The sequence below is a fragment of the Bicyclus anynana genome, chromosome 10 (assembly GCF_947172395.1).
Source record: "Bicyclus anynana chromosome 10, ilBicAnyn1.1, whole genome shotgun sequence".
Classification (NCBI taxonomy): Eukaryota; Metazoa; Arthropoda; class Insecta; order Lepidoptera; family Nymphalidae; genus Bicyclus; species Bicyclus anynana.
This window is the reverse complement of record NC_069092.1, coordinates 16,588,341-16,609,195: the sequence shown is the minus strand read 5'-3', so window position 1 is coordinate 16,609,195 and position 20,855 is coordinate 16,588,341. Positions and strand designations below refer to the sequence as shown.

At 37.7% G+C, this 20,855-nt stretch overlaps 1 protein-coding gene across 4 annotated transcripts in view; it reads left to right on the top strand.

Annotated features, from left to right (window-relative positions):
* Positions 1-20,855, top strand: part of LOC112046986 (FMR1 autosomal homolog 1) — a 33,263-nt gene that overhangs the window by 5,271 nt on the left and 7,137 nt on the right. For 3 of the 4 annotated variants that reach the window (XM_024083868.2, XM_052883749.1, XM_052883752.1), the window contains exons 4-13: positions 9,209-9,372; positions 10,763-10,924; positions 12,262-12,348; positions 12,958-13,105; positions 13,477-13,620; positions 15,333-15,470; positions 16,145-16,295; positions 16,810-16,897; positions 17,928-18,114; positions 18,956-19,043. In XM_024083868.2, the coding sequence (XP_023939636.1) occupies positions 9,209-9,372; positions 10,763-10,924; positions 12,262-12,348; positions 12,958-13,105; positions 13,477-13,620; positions 15,333-15,470; positions 16,145-16,295; positions 16,810-16,897; positions 17,928-18,114; positions 18,956-19,043 (1,357 nt within the window). The remainder of the gene's footprint in view (positions 1-9,208; positions 9,373-10,762; positions 10,925-12,261; positions 12,349-12,957; positions 13,106-13,476; positions 13,621-15,332; positions 15,471-16,144; positions 16,296-16,809; positions 16,898-17,927; positions 18,115-18,955; positions 19,044-20,855) is intronic. The other variant, XM_052883751.1, reaches the window with a different exon arrangement.

Here is a 20,855-nt window from a genome sequence, read left to right as displayed (position 1 = left end):
GTGTCATAGGCTATGTTTGGTTCTCATATTCACACGGGAACGGGAACCACGTAATTGAAACCGCGGGGCGTCATATAGCGGCATTTCTGCGACTTTCAGAAATTTTGTATTATCTCCGAAACTATTTAACTAATTAACATACTGTAAAGGGCAAATCTTATCTCTAAAATATCCTTGTGATTATTAAATAATTTATTTGGATAAGGATTTAAGTTTAGTTGTGTAAATAATGACGTAAACCTCAATTAAAAATTTTAATAATTTATTAAAGTACTAAAGGTACTATATCTGCTAAAATATAAAAGATAGATATATGGTGTCGCGGACTTTTTTGTAGAACTTTTAAAGGTTCAAAAAGCCTCCATACATTTATTTCAGTTATACGCAATGGTTGAGGCAGCGCATGCGAATAAGTAAGTTTTTCGGTCCGACCTGTAAGAGAAAACCCGCGATAACTCAGTAGTTATAAATGATAGAAATATAAAATATAGCCTATAGCACTCCCCGATAACGTAGCATTCTACTGGTGAAAGAATTTTTAAAATCGGACCAGTAGTTCCGAAGATTACCCCATTTCAAAAAATTGTTACAAACTTACAAACTTACAAACTTACAAACTTACAAACTTTACCTCTTTATAATATTAGTATAGATAATTTTTAAAACACAAAAGGTACTATATCTGCTAATATATAGAAGATAGATATATGGTGTCGCGGACTTTTTTGTAGAACTTTTAAAGATACATAAAGTCTCCATACATTAATTTCAATATTACACAATAGTTAAGGCAGCGCATGCAAATAAGTCTGTTTAAGAGGATTTTCAGTCCGACCTGTATGACAAAAACTGTGATAACTCGGCTAATATATATGATACCAATATAAAATATAGCCTATAGCACTCCCCGATAATGTAGCATTCTACTGGTGAAAGAATTTTTAAAATCGGACCAGTAGTTCCGAAGATTACCCCATTTAAAAAATGTGACAAACTTACAAACTTACAAACTTTACCTCTTTATAATATTAGTATAGATTTTAACAATACAAAACACAAAGAAATATGAATTGAACTAAATTATAAATATAATTTTATAAATAAGAATTACTTTTTTTAAATTGAATTGTGTGCACAAAATTTCAAGCATTTATAGTAGTTATTTAAGTTGATTTTTCAAACAAAATTCTTGAATATAATCTGTTTTATAAGTTACTACTACTAAAAATTGCGCTTTTACTATGAAAAAGTGATTTTTGATTTTATTTTTTGTCTTTGAAATAAGAATTTATTTTGTAGTGAAATTAAAACTATTTGAATTCATGTTGTCCATTGATATACCATAGCTTTTTGTCTTATTGGCTGAGGGGTTAACTCATTGAGGCCTATGATGCCACAGACAGATACATAACATTTCTCTTTTGCAAAAAAATCATCATCATCATCATTATCAACCCATATTCGGCTCATTGCTGAGCTTGAGTCTCCTCTCAGATTGAGAGGGGTTATGCCATAAGTGGATTGGCAGTGTTCACACATGCACAGCATTGAGAAAATTCTCAGTTATGCAGGTTTCCTCACAATGTTTTTCCTTCACTGTTTAAAACATGTGATATTTAATTTCTTAAAATGCACACAACTGGAAAGTTGGAGGTGCAAGCCCTGGGCCAGGTTTGAACCCACTCTCCGGAATCTGAGGTAGAGGTCATACTCACTGGGCTATCACAGCTCTCCTCATTGTTACTATTGTATAAACTTGTGAAAAAATTCATCAATTCATCTTGGAATATTTAAGATTTTTACTTTCTTGGAATATTTAAGATAATGAATCTCACTTGGTCCTACTCTGTGTTAGGAAAATTCATGTTTGATATGACACAGCTTTTAAATAAACCTAAATAGCTCAATGGTAAAGGGACTCATTACCAGTAGGTGGTGGTTCAATCACCACTTGCTGGACATGACAAATCCACCCCTGTCTTTTCTGTTTATTTATAGGGAATCGGTTGTATTTAAAAGAAGTAGCAAATATTAAAAAAAAGTGATTAAAATACATTATTTAAATTACTTTTTTTAATATTTTATGGTGATATTGTGGTGAAAAAAGAATCTTGTAATTTTCAAATTGTAAACAAATAAAAATGTCCTATACAGGAAATAATATTGCACAAATGAATGTGCAGACAAATCTGTGCTATGACATTAAACTGTATCTTCAGATACTTTTTTGTAGAAGTACAAAGTACCTCATGAATGAGGTATTTGTGCATGGTTAGTGGCAACAAATTTTTCAAGACTCAAAAATCCCTGAGAATTGCATTGTTTTTATAGTTTTTATAGCAAATAGTAGGGGGCTACAAAGAACTGGTTTCAAAAGTGGATACTGTTTGAGATACAATGTTTTGTCACTGTAAGGCAGAGATGGTCTCTCTCTATTTCTTCACTCAATGCTGCAGTAAAACAATCTGACAGAGATTAGGTACTCAAACAATTTAAAGGCTTTATGTGCTATTATTAGCATGGAGCAAACTAAAAGCTTCATCCTGCAATCACAATTGTGTTTACCTGAACCCTGGACCATTTTGGCTATAGATCATTACCTGGCATCCATACTTGTTAACCATATAACTAATTCATCATCATCAACAACCCATATTCGGCTCACTGTTCAGCACGAGTCTCCTCTCAGAATGGGAGGGGTGAGGCTAATAGTCCCACCACACTGGTCCAATGCATAATTAAGAGAAATAAGAAAATTCTCAGACATGTAAGTTTCCTCACAATGTTTTTCCTTCAATGTTTAAGACATGTGATATTTAATTTCTTTAAATGCACATATATGAAAAGTTGAGGAGGTGCCTGCCCCGGACTGGATTCGAACTTACGCCCACCGAATCTCAGGAAGAAGTCATATCCACTGGGCTATCATGTCATAGCTTAGATAACAATTTAATTAGCAAAAAAATATTACAAAATGATGACAAAGACAAGTGAAATTAATTATTATTAAAGTATTTTGTGTTTATTTATTTTGTAAAAACAGTCACGAGGACTGTTTTTATATAATTACAAATTCAAAAATACAGTTACCATGCTCTGTACAGTCTTATGAGAGCAGTCACTGCAAGCTTATTTCTGTGCGATTAAAAAGACAAATGAATTGATAATGTATTGAAAAGAATGATGATTTAAAATGTACAACTTTTGATTGGAGGTTCTATATATTACCCCATTTAACAGAAGGCAGGCCTTCTGAATTGGTGATAGAGTCTCTACAAATAGTAAAACTAGATGTTTCAAAAGTGTTTGTAAACAAAGCCAACTTGAAATAAACAAATTTAAATTGATTGTTAATGAGTTCAAGTACCCCATTAATTTATTAACTGGCTTCTATATGGTACAAAGGCTAGAGATAATGAGGTATTTTGTCTGCAAACTCTGCTCTCTTTCGTATTATCGCAAAAAAGAGATAAATATCTAAATATATATGTTTAAGCAAAACGTCTTATCGCAAAATCTCGAAAACTCAAAATTCATTTGTTTCAAGTATGCTTAGTTTTGAAGGGTCATAGGGATAGTGCGTTTGTAATTGACTACTAACTCTACCACTGGTTCGGAAGGCAGGATCTGGTGAGATAAGCAGACCAGATACTCAAAAATCATGCATTATCATTGTTTATAGGTTATTATTATTTTCTTTATATTTTACTAGCGGACGCCCGCGACTTCGTCTGCGTGGACTTTAGTCTTTCATAAATCCCTCGGAATCCATGATTTTTTCCGGGATATAAAGTAGCCTAGTTAATCCAAGCTATAATATATCAATATCAAATTTCAGCCAAATCGCTTCAGTAGTAGCGGCGTTAAAGAGTAACAAACATCCAAACATCCATACAAACTTTCGCGTTTATAATATTAGTAGGATTAGCCGATGCCCCGCGGTTTCACCCTTTTAGTTCCCGTTCCCGTGACTGAACGGGGATGAAGTATACCTTATGACACTCAAATAACGTGGCTTTCGTGGTGTAAAAGAATTTTCAAAACCAGTGTAATAGATCCAGAGATTACCTACAATACCACGAATTTTACCTCTTTATTGTATTAATATAGTATCAGATATAGATTTAATTAATTTCTCTATATTGCATATTCATCTAATATTTTTTATTTTTTATGTAAGTTTTGCATAAAAATTAAAAAATATTGCTCTCTCAGATTATTATTTGAAAAAATAGCTCACAACTAGTGGTTTAACCAATTATTAGGTATATCTTGCATTTTTTACCCAAAAAGGGTTGTTTTTCGTGCATATCTTGTATGTATGTATGTATGTAATATTCTTTAATACCTCATACCTTCCATATCGCTGAACGGATTCACGTTATTCACGTAATTGTTACAGTCCTCTTAAACCCAAGAGTTCTTAGATAGGTGAAAATAAAAAAAATCAACACAATGCCTATGAGGCAGATTGTGTATGAACATTAAAATGTAACAATATATGTATATGACCACATTCTGGCAATAATTTATGAATGACTGACACAAGGTAAAAAAAAATTTTTTTTTCGAATATCACTAGGGGTGTCAAATTAAAGAGCTCATCATGATGATTTTAAAATAGTACTTATATCATGATCATTTTGAAAAAAAAATTACTTTTATTTGACTCTAATAATTTAATTCCATTCAAAATGTTTCTTTGGAGTGCACGCCACTGCCACTGAGTTAGAGACATCGTCAAATAGGTTTATATCACAGTTTAAAGTGATAAACATCAGGAAAATAGGACGCGAACTGTTTCTCTTTCTTACCAACTATTAGGTGCTCTACACATTTGCTAAGGCATTAAAATATGTAAATAACACTGAGTTTTTAAATTTAGTTAACCACTTAATTGTGTCGGAAATCCGGAACCTTTGTCGGACCTTTCACAAACCACCGCGCAATAAAATTTAAAAGTGTGACTGTAAGAGCAAAAGCAAAGACAGACTGCACGAACGTCAGATGCTTCTAGACAATGCTAATGGTGGTTAACAAAATATTTTCTTAAAAAAAGACGAGACACTCATCCGAAGTGACAAGCTAAACCTGCTGCTGTATGCGTGAACTCTTACGCACAAGGGAAGCCAGACAGTGGAGCCGTAACGCGTTACGTTACGAAACAGTTTACCCTCCTATAAGAAGTTATCACTTAAATTAATTAAACAAATCAAAAAACTCGACTGCATAAAGTATAAAAAAACTGAAAAGAAAAAAAACAAGCTCAGTCCAGAAGTGTAGAAAGCAATTAGAAAACAGTCGGGACCTATTATATAATGTAGAAGAAAATCATTCTATCCAATATCGAAGGTCCCGACTGTTTTCTAATTGCTTTCTACACTGCTGGACTGAGCTTTTTTTTTTTTCTTTTCAGTTTTTTTATACTTTATGCAGTCGGGTTTTTTGATTTGTTTAATTAATTTATTTATTTTACACTTTTTAGTTACGATAGATGATTAATTTTTATTTATTACGTTTATTACAAAGTACGATAATTTATACGTCCAACCGAGGTTAAGCAATAATTCAAAAAAATCTACGGAACGCTCGGTGGGCGAATCACACTCGCACTTAGCCGATTATTATAATCAATATATTTAATTTAGTCTATTTTATAACTTCACTTCACAAACCTGCTCGCACCTATAGTCATCCGCCTCGCGTATTTTGTATAGACAACTGATTTTTTTAAATATGGCCATGATATACCATTTTAGAATCCTCAGAAAAAGCTCTTGAATTTGATACCCATATAGTTTCACCTATCTAAGAACACTTGGGTTATTGAGACAAATCTAACGATATCCTAATTACGTAAATCCGTTCAGTGGTTCGGAAGATATGAGGTAATAAAGAATATTACATACATACATACAAGATACGTGCGAAAAACATAACCCTTCTTGCAGTCGGGTAAAAATCCCTACAGTTGCAAATTATATACATTTTATGAGTAGATAAGAATAACGCCTACAAATTCTTTACATCTTAATATAAAATACGCGAATATCTTAGAACTGGCTTATAGATCTTCATCATATACGAGCAGTTTCGATGACGTCAAAAATTAAAAACCGCATCATTATTGGTAAATTGGTTTAAAAGCTACAATGTCACAAAGATGCAGAGAAACGTGAAACAATATTACAATCCTTTTTTACGTCGAGGCTTAAAAATAAATTGTAATATGAAGACGCTCTTAGCGTTTGCTCGCCTAGCCATAGATGCCACATCCACCCACGCTATCTTTTTAATCTCAAACTAACTACGAAAATATCGCCTTTGAAATAAACTCGCTACTCCGTCAAGTTAGATCGAATGTATTCATGTAACAGTATCACAATAATATTATAAAGGCAATAGTTCGTGTGTGTGTATGTTTATTCCTCCTTTACGCTGCGGCTACTGAAGCGATTTGGCTGAAATTTGGAATGGAAGTAGATTTTCCTCTGGATTAACACATAGGCTTTTCATCTCGGGAAAATCCATGGTTCCCGCTAATCCATGTCCGCTAGTAAACTATAGGTCTACGTTCTAACAATTATTTAAACTAGTTATGCCTCGCAGAATATCCCGAGCATTCTTTCTGAGATAAAAAGTTGCTACTCAAAATCAAAATAAATCATTGTGTTATATCAGACGAGGTATATAACAAATACACTATAATAGGTATAATATAAGTATAATATAAATACACTACAATTTTCTACCACCTTTACGTGGGTAACTAAGTCGAGATAAATGGCCTACATCATCGCATACCATCAGACGTGTTTGCAATTTAGCATTACAGTTCGTTTCATGTAGGATGGTGCGGGTGACAGTTCGTTTCACTCTTGAAAGTTTACCACAATTCACGATAATAGTACGTGTTATGAACGTCATACAGGCAACTGTCACCGTACTCATGCTATCTTAATGGAGCGCGCTTGCCTTTTTTGTCTTGAGTGTGCAAATCATACACCGTGTCAGGGAAACATAATTTACAGAGAAATTCGTAAATCAATGCTAAAATAGCAATGTTAACACATAAGTGGTACTTAAGCGCATGTAAGAATTTGTATGAAATAGGTCGCGTTCCATTTTTGAGCCAAGGTCATTGCAGCAAGAGTTGGCAAAATGCGAGTGAAATGTCGATTCTATTCTATAACTTTTTTATAACTCTGTGACTTTTTTTTATTAAAATAAAATCCACTACTGACAAATACAAAGATAGACTCAGAAATCATCCGAATCATCTGGCTGTCCAGTTAACGATACCACAGGCGATTCGACGTTTGAAAAGACGGCAAATTCTTGATTGAAAGCCACATATGCCATACATATATATAGAGCTTCTCCCGCTGGGGAAGGTTGCTTCTAACCGCCAAATCTCCCTACAACTCCTCTGCTTATAGTCTATCGACTGATCGCACGAGATCAATAGAACAAAAAAAAATACTCTATGGCAGATCTCACCTAATCGTCATTTTACATTAATGACCACCACATTAATGTTTCTTGAAGAAAACATTTTTTTATCACTCTTCTTGCTCAAAAAGCTCGTCGGTGTACCGAAACGACGTCACATTTGAGGCTACCAACAAGATTAACAAACGAGAAAACGAATAAACAAAGCCATGCTAAGTCTTTAAAATATGTCGTAAAACGTAACGAACTTTTTTTAAGTAACGATTTCACTATTAAAGTATTAATTTTTTTAGATATAAGTAAATCAGACAATTTCCTTATATCTAAAAATGGTAGATAGGTGGTTAGGGTAGCCCAGGGCCGGGCTGGGCAACCCCTTTTAATGTTATTGCTTTAAATCGTAGATTAGTAAACAGAAACTGAATAAAGTATAAAACATAATTATAATACATTTGCTGCAGGATCTCTTTCTAACTACTACCTAGTAAAATGATAAGCGTTTTACGAGTGTGTGATTTATTATACATAGTTTATGTATGACGTATAGTATTGGCAAAGCGGGGAATACCCCGATTTGTAGCTATATTCTTTTATTAAATGTTGCTAGTATTCTCTCATCTATATATCTATGGTAGTATATCCCGAGCCGTGATAGCCCAGTGGATAAGAAAATGACCTCTGCCTTTGATTCGGAGGCAATAGGTTATTATCTGGTCCGGGACATGCACCTCTAATTTTTCAGAATTTTTTCATTAAAATATATTAAATATCACGTGCCTCAAACGTTTAAGGGAAATCATCGTAAGGGAACATGCATACCAAAGAATTTTCTTAATTTACGTGTGTAAAGTCTACCAGCATTGAGCCAGTGTGGTGGACTATTAACCTAACCCCTGTCATTCTGAAAATAGACTCGTGCTCAACAGTGAGCTGAATATGGGTTGTTAATGATGATGATGAGTATATTCCAACACTAGGCTACATCAAATTAATTATACGCTAAGTGTAAAGGCCTCAGCAGTTATACTAAACATTATTTCCTGCAGGACTAGGATCAATCAACGACATAAATCTCTAGACTAGACAACGACCGAATAAGACATCACAATAATCGAAAAACATCGATCTTTCTTTAACGACAACGAAATATTTCCGATTTCACCGCTATTGGTCGTCAATATTTGTCTCTTGTCATAAGATGCCTCGTGTCACGCCTTCTAGGCCTTACTATTTGCTAAGCTATCCCAGGCGCACAATCTATATGAAGCCTATTTTTTAGCCCTATGATTTTTGTAATCACCATATTTATAAACAGCGCGCTGCGTATACACCCATGTATTTATGATAGTCGCTGAAAATTTAGCTTTTCATTGGTGAAAGAATTTTCGAAGTAACTTCTTTACTTCTTTATGTACGCTTGGTTTGGAGAGTAAGCTGATGAATGCGTTACGAAAAGTGTGATCGGGTGAGGCGACGGAAGTTCACAGAGATAGCTAAAGAAGTTTTACTTCAGTCGTGTGGTCTAATTTAACTTATCTTTATCTATCTCTCTTTAATTTTTAAAATTTAATTAAATATTTTCAAATAATTTTGCCGTCAAAGCATAACAAACTGGCAAAAGACGTACCGCCAAGTTAGCCCGCTTCCATCTTAGATTGTATCATCACTTACCGTCAGGTGAGATTGTAGTCAAGGGCTAACTTGTAAGAAATTTAAAAAAAAAACAATCTGTTGACGCGCTTGGTTTGTTCCACAGATGATAAGGGGCGAATTCCTAGTGATAGAGTACCTGGAGTGGGACAACTGCTACACGGAGATAGTGCCAAAGGACCGGCTGCGCGTCAAGACGCCCAAGACGCCCATCGACAAGACCACCTTCCACAAATTCGAGATCGCCGTGCCCGACGAACTTAAGGACTAGTGAGTATATCATCCGTTTCGCTGCATATGTTAAGGTAGCATTCCGATCTTGACGACTGTGACGCGCGATCGCGACCTGCGACCGCGACAGTGTCGCACGACCTACTGCTTACTATGCATTTATATAGAGCACTAAACAACGCGGTCGCGCGACGCGGTCTCGGGGTTTGTTTAGTGCTCCATATAAATTCAAACAACAAGCAGTGGGTCGCGCGGTCGCTGGTCGCAGTCGCGCATCGCGTTCGCCAAGAATGATGGACGGATGTGATTTATCGTGGACGGACTACCGTGCTGTGAAATGACACTGTATCTTTAAATACAGTATTTTGTGCTAACTCTATTATGAGTTTGCTCGGTGTTATAATCTGTAAAGCGGCGGAAAAAGGTTTTTGTTTATTTTTTAGACAGCAGGTTTACTTGTCAGCTGTCGGTCCTAGTTATTAACATTAACATCTGATAGCGATTGGTACAGATTAGAGTCAAACATGATCGCCCTAAGGCTTCTGCCCTGTTAGTGCGATGCGTTACTTAGCGTTGATGCTACATCGTTTTCCATGTATTTTAGTTACATGCCACATTAACAGCCAGTTTCTTCATGTAAAGCTAAAGTAACAGTAAGAGTAGTAAGTAGTAAAGAAGACTTTATTGTACAGTGAATAAGACCGTCACTTTTGATTTATGACCTTACTTTGACTGTTACTTGTGATGAAGAAACTGGCCGTAAGTGTCACCGCACATGGGAGCCACACCACAACTATAAACGCCGTCACTTAATGGCTAGCGTCCACTGGTCCGCATCGAACGGATTTTATGTACCGTTAAATTAAAAATCCGTATGATATAGTGCGTCCATAAGCTAGCTAGATTTAGGTGGCGGCGTCACCGGTCTGTGAGACTGAAAAGAGGTCGGTGACGGCGTTTTGTGGCTGTGACGCGGCTCCCGGTGTGTTGGGACACTAAAGCATTGTGTCATCGCACGCGACGTTTCAACGAATCGACAGACGAGTGACGAAGAGGGGAGACGGGTTACTGCTCTGTCGTAGCTCCGTTGCGACGACGTACAGAGGGCCTAGTGGCAGTTTGATACTGTTACTATCACGTAACGTAAACGCGAATTTCTAAGGAATTGAAACAGCGCCATCTAGTGGCACTACTGCACAACTGTCTCAATTCCATATAAATTTTCGTAAACGTCAACGTGATAGTAACAGTATGAAAATATTGAAAACTCCCACTAGGCACACAGTTCATTTTACTTGTTTCAATGCATTGTTGAGACTGATTGGGAGCGTTCATCGTCCTCTTGCACTGTGTGCGTTGTAAGTCGTCGCAACGCATTTTTGGCATACCTACGACGCACGTGTTGCGGGCTGACGATGATGTAATGAAGTTGTGTGCGCAGTGCGAAGGTGGAGAACGCGCACAAGGAGTTCCAGAAGGCGATCGGCGCCGCGCTGGTGTGGTTCGTGCCCGAGCGCGGCGTGCTGTGTGTCATCTCGCGCTGCGAGACCTCGCAGAAGCGCGCGCAGATGCTGCAGGAGATGCACTTCAGGTGACGCGTTCATATCATTCTTGTACGAGTACAGTGTAAACTCTATATAAAGTCCGGCCGCTCAGAGATTGCGTTTCTGACAACACCCTAGAGTTTAAGTAAAATACGATATTTTCGAGGAAGCCGCTATTGGTCTACACTAGTCTTTTTCTCGTCTAGACGTAATAGGTCGCATGTCCTGAAGTATTTATTGGCTTACCGTGCATTGCAACAGGAACAGGTAATGAAAATGTTTGTTCTCTAGAAAATTTATTAGTTTTAATGTACCTAATTAATTAATTATTATAATATGAGGATTAGGTAGATTCTTTAATTAAGTATTGTTATTTCTCTGTATTTTTTTCCTTTTTTTTAATTTTTAACAATGTTTATAAAATACAAAATAAATAATACTAAACACTTAAAAATTATAAAAAATTCAACCCTCCTGCTGCGTTATTATTATTAAGCCTACAGCACTACAACAGGATCTCGTTTGTGGAGCACACATGTGCGGTCCCAGTTGCACAGGCAGCAGACTCACTGCCTGTGCGACACCTGTGCTCATATTGTAGGAAGCTCTTCAGGGCCAGCGGCAAAGAGACTCTTGTCGTCGTGGTAGTATAAGACTTCCAACATTTGTTTCTCATTTGTACCCCAATGTGAAGAGATGCTATAAGTACCCTGTGTATCTGTGGGTCTATTTATTTATCTGTCTTTATCTAACTACTCTAACAGTTTCATCATTCGCATCCATAAAGGTCTATACATATGGATGCGAATTTTTAAAAATGTGAAAGCTCATTTTTGGGGAAGTTTTTTTTTAACATAGCGTGAAAACATAGCATAACTGAGTCAATCCACAAACATAGGGTGCTGGGATGTATTTCCCATAACTCTGGGGTTATATTCTTTACCCAAAATTAATTAAAAATGTTCAAAGAACATGTGTTCTAAAATTAATATTTCCGGAGTAAATAATATTTCATTTGTAAATAGATCATAAAATGTGTTCCTTATATGCATCCTTTTAATCTGACGTAGCCAAACTTCAAAATTTTAAAATGCAATGATATATAAAGGTGTGTGTTACATGGATATTCGGAATTATTTGAATTTATTATTTGAAAAAGTTTTTATTCTTTTGTAAAAAAATTTTATAGTTACGCTGTTTGGTTCCAATAAGTGTGGACTCGTCAACCCTGAAGTTATGGGAAATACTCCCCAGCATCCTGTATGTGGATTTTCCCAAAAAAAATCTGATTCAAAATCATCATCAATCATAAAAAATAATTGCCTTAATTGGCCTCAGGAATTGTATTTGTTAACTGATTGAAACAATGTAATGTCTGTTGCAGAAATTTAACGCAAAAGCAGTTACTACTCAAAAAGACTGAAGAGGCGGCGCGGCAGCTAGAGTCCACTAAAATACACAACCAGGGAGGGTGAGTGAATATTACTTGTTAATCTTTTTTTTACAAAAATAATATTAATTAAAAGTATATAATATCTAATAGCTACTGAGTTTTACAAACAGACAAATACTGAACTTATCAACCAGCATCTTATTGAAGAGTTCCGTGCCATGTGCCATTAAAAATTTGCAGATGACGATAATTTAAAGCTATATTACAATGATCCCTGACATTCTTTTAAAACAGTCAAACTTTACAAATTGCATAGGTTAGTGAAATGCAATAGTTAACTTGCATGTGTGGGACTTATCAAAGTGTCTCAGGTAGTTTGGATATAGGGTGGTTGTACAAAAGGCATAAATTAAGATGTTTTTTTTAAATATCCTGTACAGGTTAGCCCTTGACTACAATCTCAAACCTGATGGTAAGTGATGATGCAATCTAAGATGGAAGCTAACTTGTTAGGAGCATGAAATCCACACCCGTTTCGGCTTGGCGGTACGCCTTTGCCGGTTGTAATCCATCAGCCGAGGATCGAACTCAGGTACTCTGTCTTGTAAATCTACCGCGCATACCACTGTGACACCGATGCCGTTAAATAATAGGCTACAAATGTTGAGCTATATGTCTCGTTTGCAGCTACTCGGACGAGTTCAGCGTGCGCGAGGACCTGATGGGGCTGGCCATCGGCACGCACGGCGCCAATATCCAGCAGGCGCGCAAGGTGCTCGGCATCACCAACATCGAGCTGGAGGAGGTGTCCTGCACCTTCAAGATTTGCGGGGAGGTGAGGGACGCCAACGAGCCTTAATAACTTACTCACCCATACCCACTCGTAACACAGTCTTTTCCGACTCGTTAGAGGTGAATGGGAGTACTTATAGTATAAAAATTAATGTATGAATTGTGTTGCTAAGCTCAAATCTTGAGAACTGGTACTTGGAGAAGCTAAGTTGCAATTACGAGTAGAAAGTCCTTTGACATAGGTCTCCTCTAAATTCACTATCAGTCATGGTTTCAACATCATCCCATCTTTCATGTGGCCGTTCTTTTTGTCACTTATCTCTGAGCGTACCAATATGTGACTTGTTTGGTCCTTCTTTCTGAGGATTCAATTGAAATAAAGATATAACAATGAAATGCTCATGTATGTGTCAGTCGGCGGAGGCGGTGCGCGCGGCGCGCACGCTGCTGGAGTACGCGGAGGAGTCCATCAAGGTGCCGCGCGCGCTGGTCGGGAAGGTCATCGGCAAGAACGGCAAGGTCATCCAGGAGATCGTCGACAAGAGCGGCGTCGTGCGGGTGAGTCTACAACCTACCCTTGACTGCACTCTCATCTGATCTCACCGTCTCCAAAGAGTAAAAAAATCTTTTGTAGGTGTGGGTGTACTCTTCTATGATAAGATCCCCAAGACTGATGGACCTGCCAATGCAAAGCTTTAAGCAATGTGTTAAAAAACATTTACTTAGTCGAGGGTACTACAACATTGATGAGTTCCTTAATGATAAAAATGCTTGGAGGCCGTTGGATCAGCTTCCACCTTCACACAGGAAGTAAAACTGTAAGAAATGTAAACAGTAATTGTTATAAATTGTAAATTATAAGTATGACTTTTTCAAAAGAGCAACTGTTGAGTTTCTTGCCGGTATCTTCTCAGCAGAACCTGCCTTCCGAACCGGTGGTAGAATCTTTACAAATAGTCAACTGACGTGTCAAAAGTGCTTGTAAACTGAGCCTACTTGAAATAAATGATTTTTGATTTTGATTGATTTTGATGGCAAGCGATGATGCAATCTAAGTTGGAAGCAGGCTAACTTGTTAGGACTAGGACGACAATCCACATGCCTTTCGGTTTCTACAGGACATCGTGCCGGAACGCTTAATCGCTTGGCGGTACGTCTTTGTCGGTAGGGTGATAACTAACCATGGCAGAAGTCTCACTTGTTCTCTCACTCTTGTCTGCCATTTCACCGGATGATAACTGATGATACAGTCGAAAGTCAAAATTCATTTACATATTTCAATCAGGCTTAGTTTACAAGCACTTTTGAAACATCAGGCTATGCTATGATGATAGTAGTGATAATGAAAATCTAAAACTTAAAATTAAAGTTAAAAATGCATGAAAATCGGTCAATCACATTATTGCAGGTATGAGGAACCAAACTGCTTATTACGCAGTGGTGCAGATGTCTAAAATATATTCCAGGGAGTGCACTGCAATTGGTTGAAAATGTCTTTGTTTCTCTCCATGAGACACGTTGATGTAATTTGGGTTTACTGGTCAGTTCTATGATAGAGTGAAGAAGTAGATCTACTATATAAAAATAAGTCGGGTTTTCCTTCTTGACACTATAACTCCAGAACGCACGGACCGATTTCCACGGTTTTGCATTCGTTGGAAAGGTCTTGGGCTCCGTGAGGTTTTTAGCAAAAAAAAATCAGCAAAAATTTCAACGTAGGGTAGGGGTAAGGTAGGGTAGAGGTAGGGAAGGGGTAGGGTAGGGGTAAGGTAGGGTAGAGGTAGGGTAAGGGTAGGGTAAAGGTAGGGTAGGGGTAGGGTAGAGGTAGTTGAAAGTTTACATCGAGGTTCACGCGGACGAAGTCGCGGGCGTCCACTAGTCATTTGTAAATACTTTTAGGAATCAGTTGGGAAGTTTAATAAAAATTACGACATACAAATAATTTATTTGCACACATATGTGCTTTGTAATAAGAATTTAAACAAAATCAAAGGTCTAACTCGTTAATAATTTTAGCTGAGTATTACAACAAATTATAACAAATCTTAAACCAATTTCTCAAACTCAAATGGACAGTTTCCACCTAACTTGTTATCGCTATACGAAAATTGTCCAGAATGAGGTGCGCATCGACTTATATAGACTTGCTAGCTTGTACCGCCAGTTTCAACCCTACTTTTATGATGTCATCTTCGTATTCTCCTAACAATACATATATTTCAGAAGTTGCAGTGGACGTCCGTCATCTGATAAAGTGACGATATTTGCAGGTGAAGGTGGAGGGCGACAACGAGCCGCAGCCGTCGACGCCGCGCGAGGAGGGCATGGTGCCCTTCGTGTTCGTCGGCACGCGCGAGAACATCGCCAACGCCAAAGTGCTGGTCGAGTACCACGTGGCGCACCTCAAGGTGATCCTCTCGCCACTGGTTCCAATTGGAAAATTATAATTGAAGGAATCGCGACCCCGAACTAGAAAACGCAGTGTTGGTCGACCCTCCACCAAGTGGACTGACGACATCAAGCAAGTCGCAGGGATTCGCTGGATGCAGGCGGCTCAAGAGCGTGATGTTTGGAAGTCCCTACAAACTGCAGTGGACGTCCATTGGCTGATGATGATGAATTATAGTAATTTGTGTTGAATATCAAGAAAGGATAAAAATATATATACTACATAACATCAGTCGTCCTTCGATTATTCAGTAAAGAAAAATGTGGCGAAAACGGAAAGAAAATATTTCTTTTGAGAAATTCCGATATATGCGCTGCGTAAAGGGTTACATTTATGCAAATAATATATATCACGGAATTGAGCTCTATTAAAGTTTTAAAAACAAATTGTGAAAATATGACTGCCTTTTCAAATTAACTCACTTTAAATTATTGTAATCAAATTTGTTGTAAAATATTTACAACATTCATAACAAGTATTTCATTTTCAATAAATATTTTTGTAGATATTGTATTAGAGAAGTTAGTGTACATTTGCGATGGGAGTGGTCTGGGCGGGCCGCCCGTAGCGAGCTACTATGCCGTGCGTACACGGCCACGTCGTCAGCTAGTCCTCACTGTGGTGCGTGTGCAGGAGGTGGAGCAGCTGCGCGTGCAGAAGCTGGAGATCGACCAGCAGCTGCGCGTGGTGATGGGCGGCAGCTCCTCCTCGTACCCGCCGCCGCGCGGCGCGCCCGCCGCCCGCGCGCGCCGCCCGCGCCCGCCGCAGCAGAGATACCCGCCCGGTGAGATTTTTTTTTTATTATTTCATCTCCTATCCTTCCTGGTACCGCAGTAAACGTGCGTTAACTTCAGGAAGGGGGTGGTCTATCAAACTTCGATGTTTGCTTTCTGGCGATCCCATTCGTCTCTCACGCGTCATCCCATAATCATCATTATCATCATTATCAACCCATATTCGGCTCTCTACTGAGCTCGAGTCTCCTCTCAGAATGAGACCACGCTGACCCAATGTGGATTGGCAGACTTCACACACGCAGAGAATTAAGAAAATTCTCTGGTATGCAGGTTTCCTCACGATGTTTTCCTTCACCGTTTGAGACATGTGATATTTAATTTTTTAAAATGCACACAACTGAAAAATTGGAGGTGCATGCCCCGGATCGGATTCGAACCTACGCCCTTTGGAATCGGAGGCAAAGGTCATATCCACTAGGCTATCACGGCTCCACACTATAATAAGAGTTTTAGAAGGTTGCATTAAGTAAAAGTTTTGTAATAATGAGAGTGGTCCTGCAGGCGCGCGGCGAACGACGCCCGAGCTGGGCGAGGAGCGCGGCGACGGCTCGTACCGCGGCGGGCGCGCGCGGCCCCCGCGGCCCAACAGGTGAGCTGATGTCTTCACTGGAGTACTACTCACTAATATGGCCTTTATTATCAACCTATTTATTTATTTACGTACACTCAAATATACATATAGAGACATACACAAATAATATATAACTAGCTCACATTGACTTACATCTATGACAAGTGCACACAACATTCACTAAAAAAAAAACACCTAAGAAACCTATTGAAATAATCATTCAAATCAATTGACAAAATGACATTTACGAGTACCTACTGTATCGACCAGTAAGCTCCAGATGACATTTTTACATATAAACGTCGATTTCGTATATGTCAACTAGTGAACATGTCGAAAGATAGTGACTTAGGCTGCTGGAGGCTATTCTGTAACGATGTGCTGTATGTAACACACCTCACAATTGCGAGCTTCGAATTTACCTTTTTCTCTCTATGTCTAAAACCATACAGACAGCGATAGAAATGATTTCGAAGCTTACACTGTCGAAGTGATAAAAAAGTATTTACAGAATAGTCCTGCTGATACATACCATCACCATCACTTGTGATGTGTATTTTCTAAATAAACCTACTTTTTCGAACTAATATTTATTAATGTAGGTGTGCTATACTCTGTTGCCTGCGGAAATCTGGGGAATCACTGATAACCAGATAACAGTAGGCCTATTCGTATGTACGTACGTACCACGAAATATCTCGAGACGGGCGAAACAATCATACATAAGTGGACATTTCTCTTTCTCTCGTCTTGATATATATTGTGGTGCGCATTATAGGCATACATAAGAAAAAAAAAATACCGACCGAATTGAGAACCTCCTCCTTTTTGAAGTTGGTTAATAAATAAGATTTCATTAATAAAGGCTATTTTATTTTATTTATTTTATTTATTTAATAAATAAGATAATTGTGGCTACATTTTACTCCCTCTTTCATCCCAAAGCAATGCCGTATGTCTTTCGATGCAGTGGAATATAATATCTCGCGTTCTATGCCTACATAACAATGTACAAAATGATAAACTGTATTGTTCAATGTGTGCACAGATCAAGTGAGAGGCGCGGCGAGGAGAGGCGCGTCCCCTTGGAGAACGGGCGCGCGCACCCTCGCCCGCCGCGAGACGCGCGCGAGCCCAGGGACAACCGAGACGGGCGAGACAACCGGGACGCGCGGGACAACAGGGACGGGCGGGACAATCGGGACGCACGAGACAACCGCGACGCGCGGGACGCGGTGAGTTTACCGTCCTCGGCTTCAACGTGTAGAATAAGTACTTTTGACGTAAAACTTGACGCACGCTTGATTTGAGGCTTTTAAAATGCGTGCTGCCATCTACCGGCATAATGAAGTAGTGTTTGTTATATTATTTACCAGTAGATGGCGTTTTTGGACAACTTAGAAACAGACCCTTTTTGTATAAGCAAGGACCTATTATGATGCAGTTATGCCTAAAGCTCATAGATGGCGCTTTGTTTTTTTTATTTTTAAATAAAGTTTTACTTCAGTTATTTAACCTAATGCACACCCTTTTATATATTTTGTAAATGAGAATATATGCCATATCTTTTAAATATGACCATTGTTACCATTTCCTCTCTTGACTAGTTGTAATAGACTGTTACGATGCGTCCGGTGCAACCGTTGGCGATCAGATCACGCTGTTGCGTTAGAATGTTGCACGAGACCAATATTGACTTTAAACTGTCTTTCATAAATTAAAATATATTACAAATGAAAAATCTGTATTTGACAACATTGTGATCAGGCGTAAAGATGTTCTCTCGCCAGAACTTGGGACATAACGTTCAATGTCTTGGAACTAGCATCTTACACAGTTAAAATTATAGAAAAATTTCGAGTCCCAGACTAAGAGAAGATATACTTATATTGTACAGCTATGTTTGATCGACAAATATGGAGTCAGATCAAGTTAAGGACTGACCGCGTTACTTGCTTTCAAAGTAATAATGGTGTATTAACACCGCTGGTTTCATAACTCCAGGCTGTGCTTTTCAGATTTAGTCTGAAAAAAGTGAATAGAAATAAATTAATAAAATAATGTTATAATTTGCAGAGCGGGCGGCGACGTGACGACCGACGAAGGCAAACCGACGACGAGAGCTCCGTGCTGGACAGTCAGGACGTGTCCAGCGCCGACAGAGGTACGTCGCCGTAGCTGCACCCTGCATCCTACACCCTACACCCTACACCCTCGGCCGCCGACTGGGACGTTACGAGGCTTACTCGACTTGTTTGAAATGGTTAGGCTAGCGCTTGATAAATTGAAAGCCTTGATTTTATAAAAGACTAGCGGACTAAGTAAACTGTTAAAACCATCTACCTATGGTTGGAGCTAAAAAACTTTCAGCCTTTCTAAACTGACGAAGGTCTAACCATGACTGATGGAAATAGTCAGGGATCCGTAGAACTTTTTGTGCAACTGATTACTATCAAGTAAATTTTTCGTGAGTAGCTTCATCTCAACGAGACGATCAACATTTTTATTAACGAAAATTCTTGATTCTGATAGCTAACTGAGCTACCAGGAAATGATAATTTCTGAGCGTCGGAACGAGATAATGCACCACGCAATTTGTAGGACATTGTGGCTGTTAAGTTGTATAACTGTTAATTAATCAACAGTAAAAAAACATCTGGTTAGCAACAAGTTTTGATAAACTACCCTACTCCCAACTTGTATCAATAAAGAGGTTATTAAAAGTTTTTACTAACCAGCTGTTTCTTTTACTGTTTCTTAATTAATAGTTACACCTTAACGAAACGGGTTAGTGTTTGTCAAAATTATTATTAGTTTGACGTTTATTCCTTTAGTACATCAAGTAAAATTGTAACGTCACAAAATGGACGAATGCGTTTTTGACGTCTGGAAAAATTAATATTTAAATTGAGTTGTCTGTGAAATCCTTAACTTTTATTAAATTGAAATTAAAATTGATATTGTTATCTACCCCCCTATTGCTATCTCATTGCTCGTATTTTAGGTCGAGTGAGCCTTTACACCGTCGGCAGTTGATTTTGCGCCACATCCATCTACACGTGGTATATAAATGCCAACTTCAGTTGGTATTTCCTATCATTTGTGTTACGTTACAAGTACGTCTCCGGCATTATACCTTCATATTTGGATTCTCCAAAGTACTTTCATGTGAGTTGTTCATGAGCCATTTTCCTCCATAAGAGTAACATAATGACCGTGAAATTATAGTAAGTGATACTTTTATCATATATGTTTACAATATGCAGTGCAAGTAACTAAAAAAGTAAATAAAAATTTTATAATTAGTTTTACTACCGCTAAAGTTTTAATGTAACCGACAGTAATATCTTTTTTGCTTTATGGATTTTATAATTTTTAGCGCAAGTGACATTCGTTCAAAGGGAATTAATAGACTATTTTTATTTTCATTAATAATACTCTGAGTACACAATTATTTATACATAATTGTTTATTATATAAAATAATAAAATAATATTAAATTAGCCTACTATTGTCGTTTATGCTAAAATTTAAAATTGCCATTGTTTATTGTAAGTGAAATTGCAAACGCCTAAGAGTTATAAAATTCCTTGAAAAATTATCAAATTCTTAATCAACATAATACCACAAAAATCCTTTTCCTGTATAATATTGTTTTAGGTCGGTATAGCGTTTAGCGTTTGATTTGTTTTGAAATCTCCATGGCAACAACGTCAAACGTATCAAAACGTATAAAATTATAATTGAATTTACGGAAGATCATGTACCTAAAAAAATCCAGAAATTGCAGAATAAATCGCAAACTGTAATGAAAACAAAATGTCCTTGGCATTGATGGTGATTTCAATAGAAAATTCAACACATTTGTACCTTCAGTGCTGCCCCTAGCGGATGTTTTTAATACCTTTAGAGAAAAATGGCTCATTCAGAAATCATGAACATTTGATTTGACTATTCATCCTTTTTATTTAAGGGA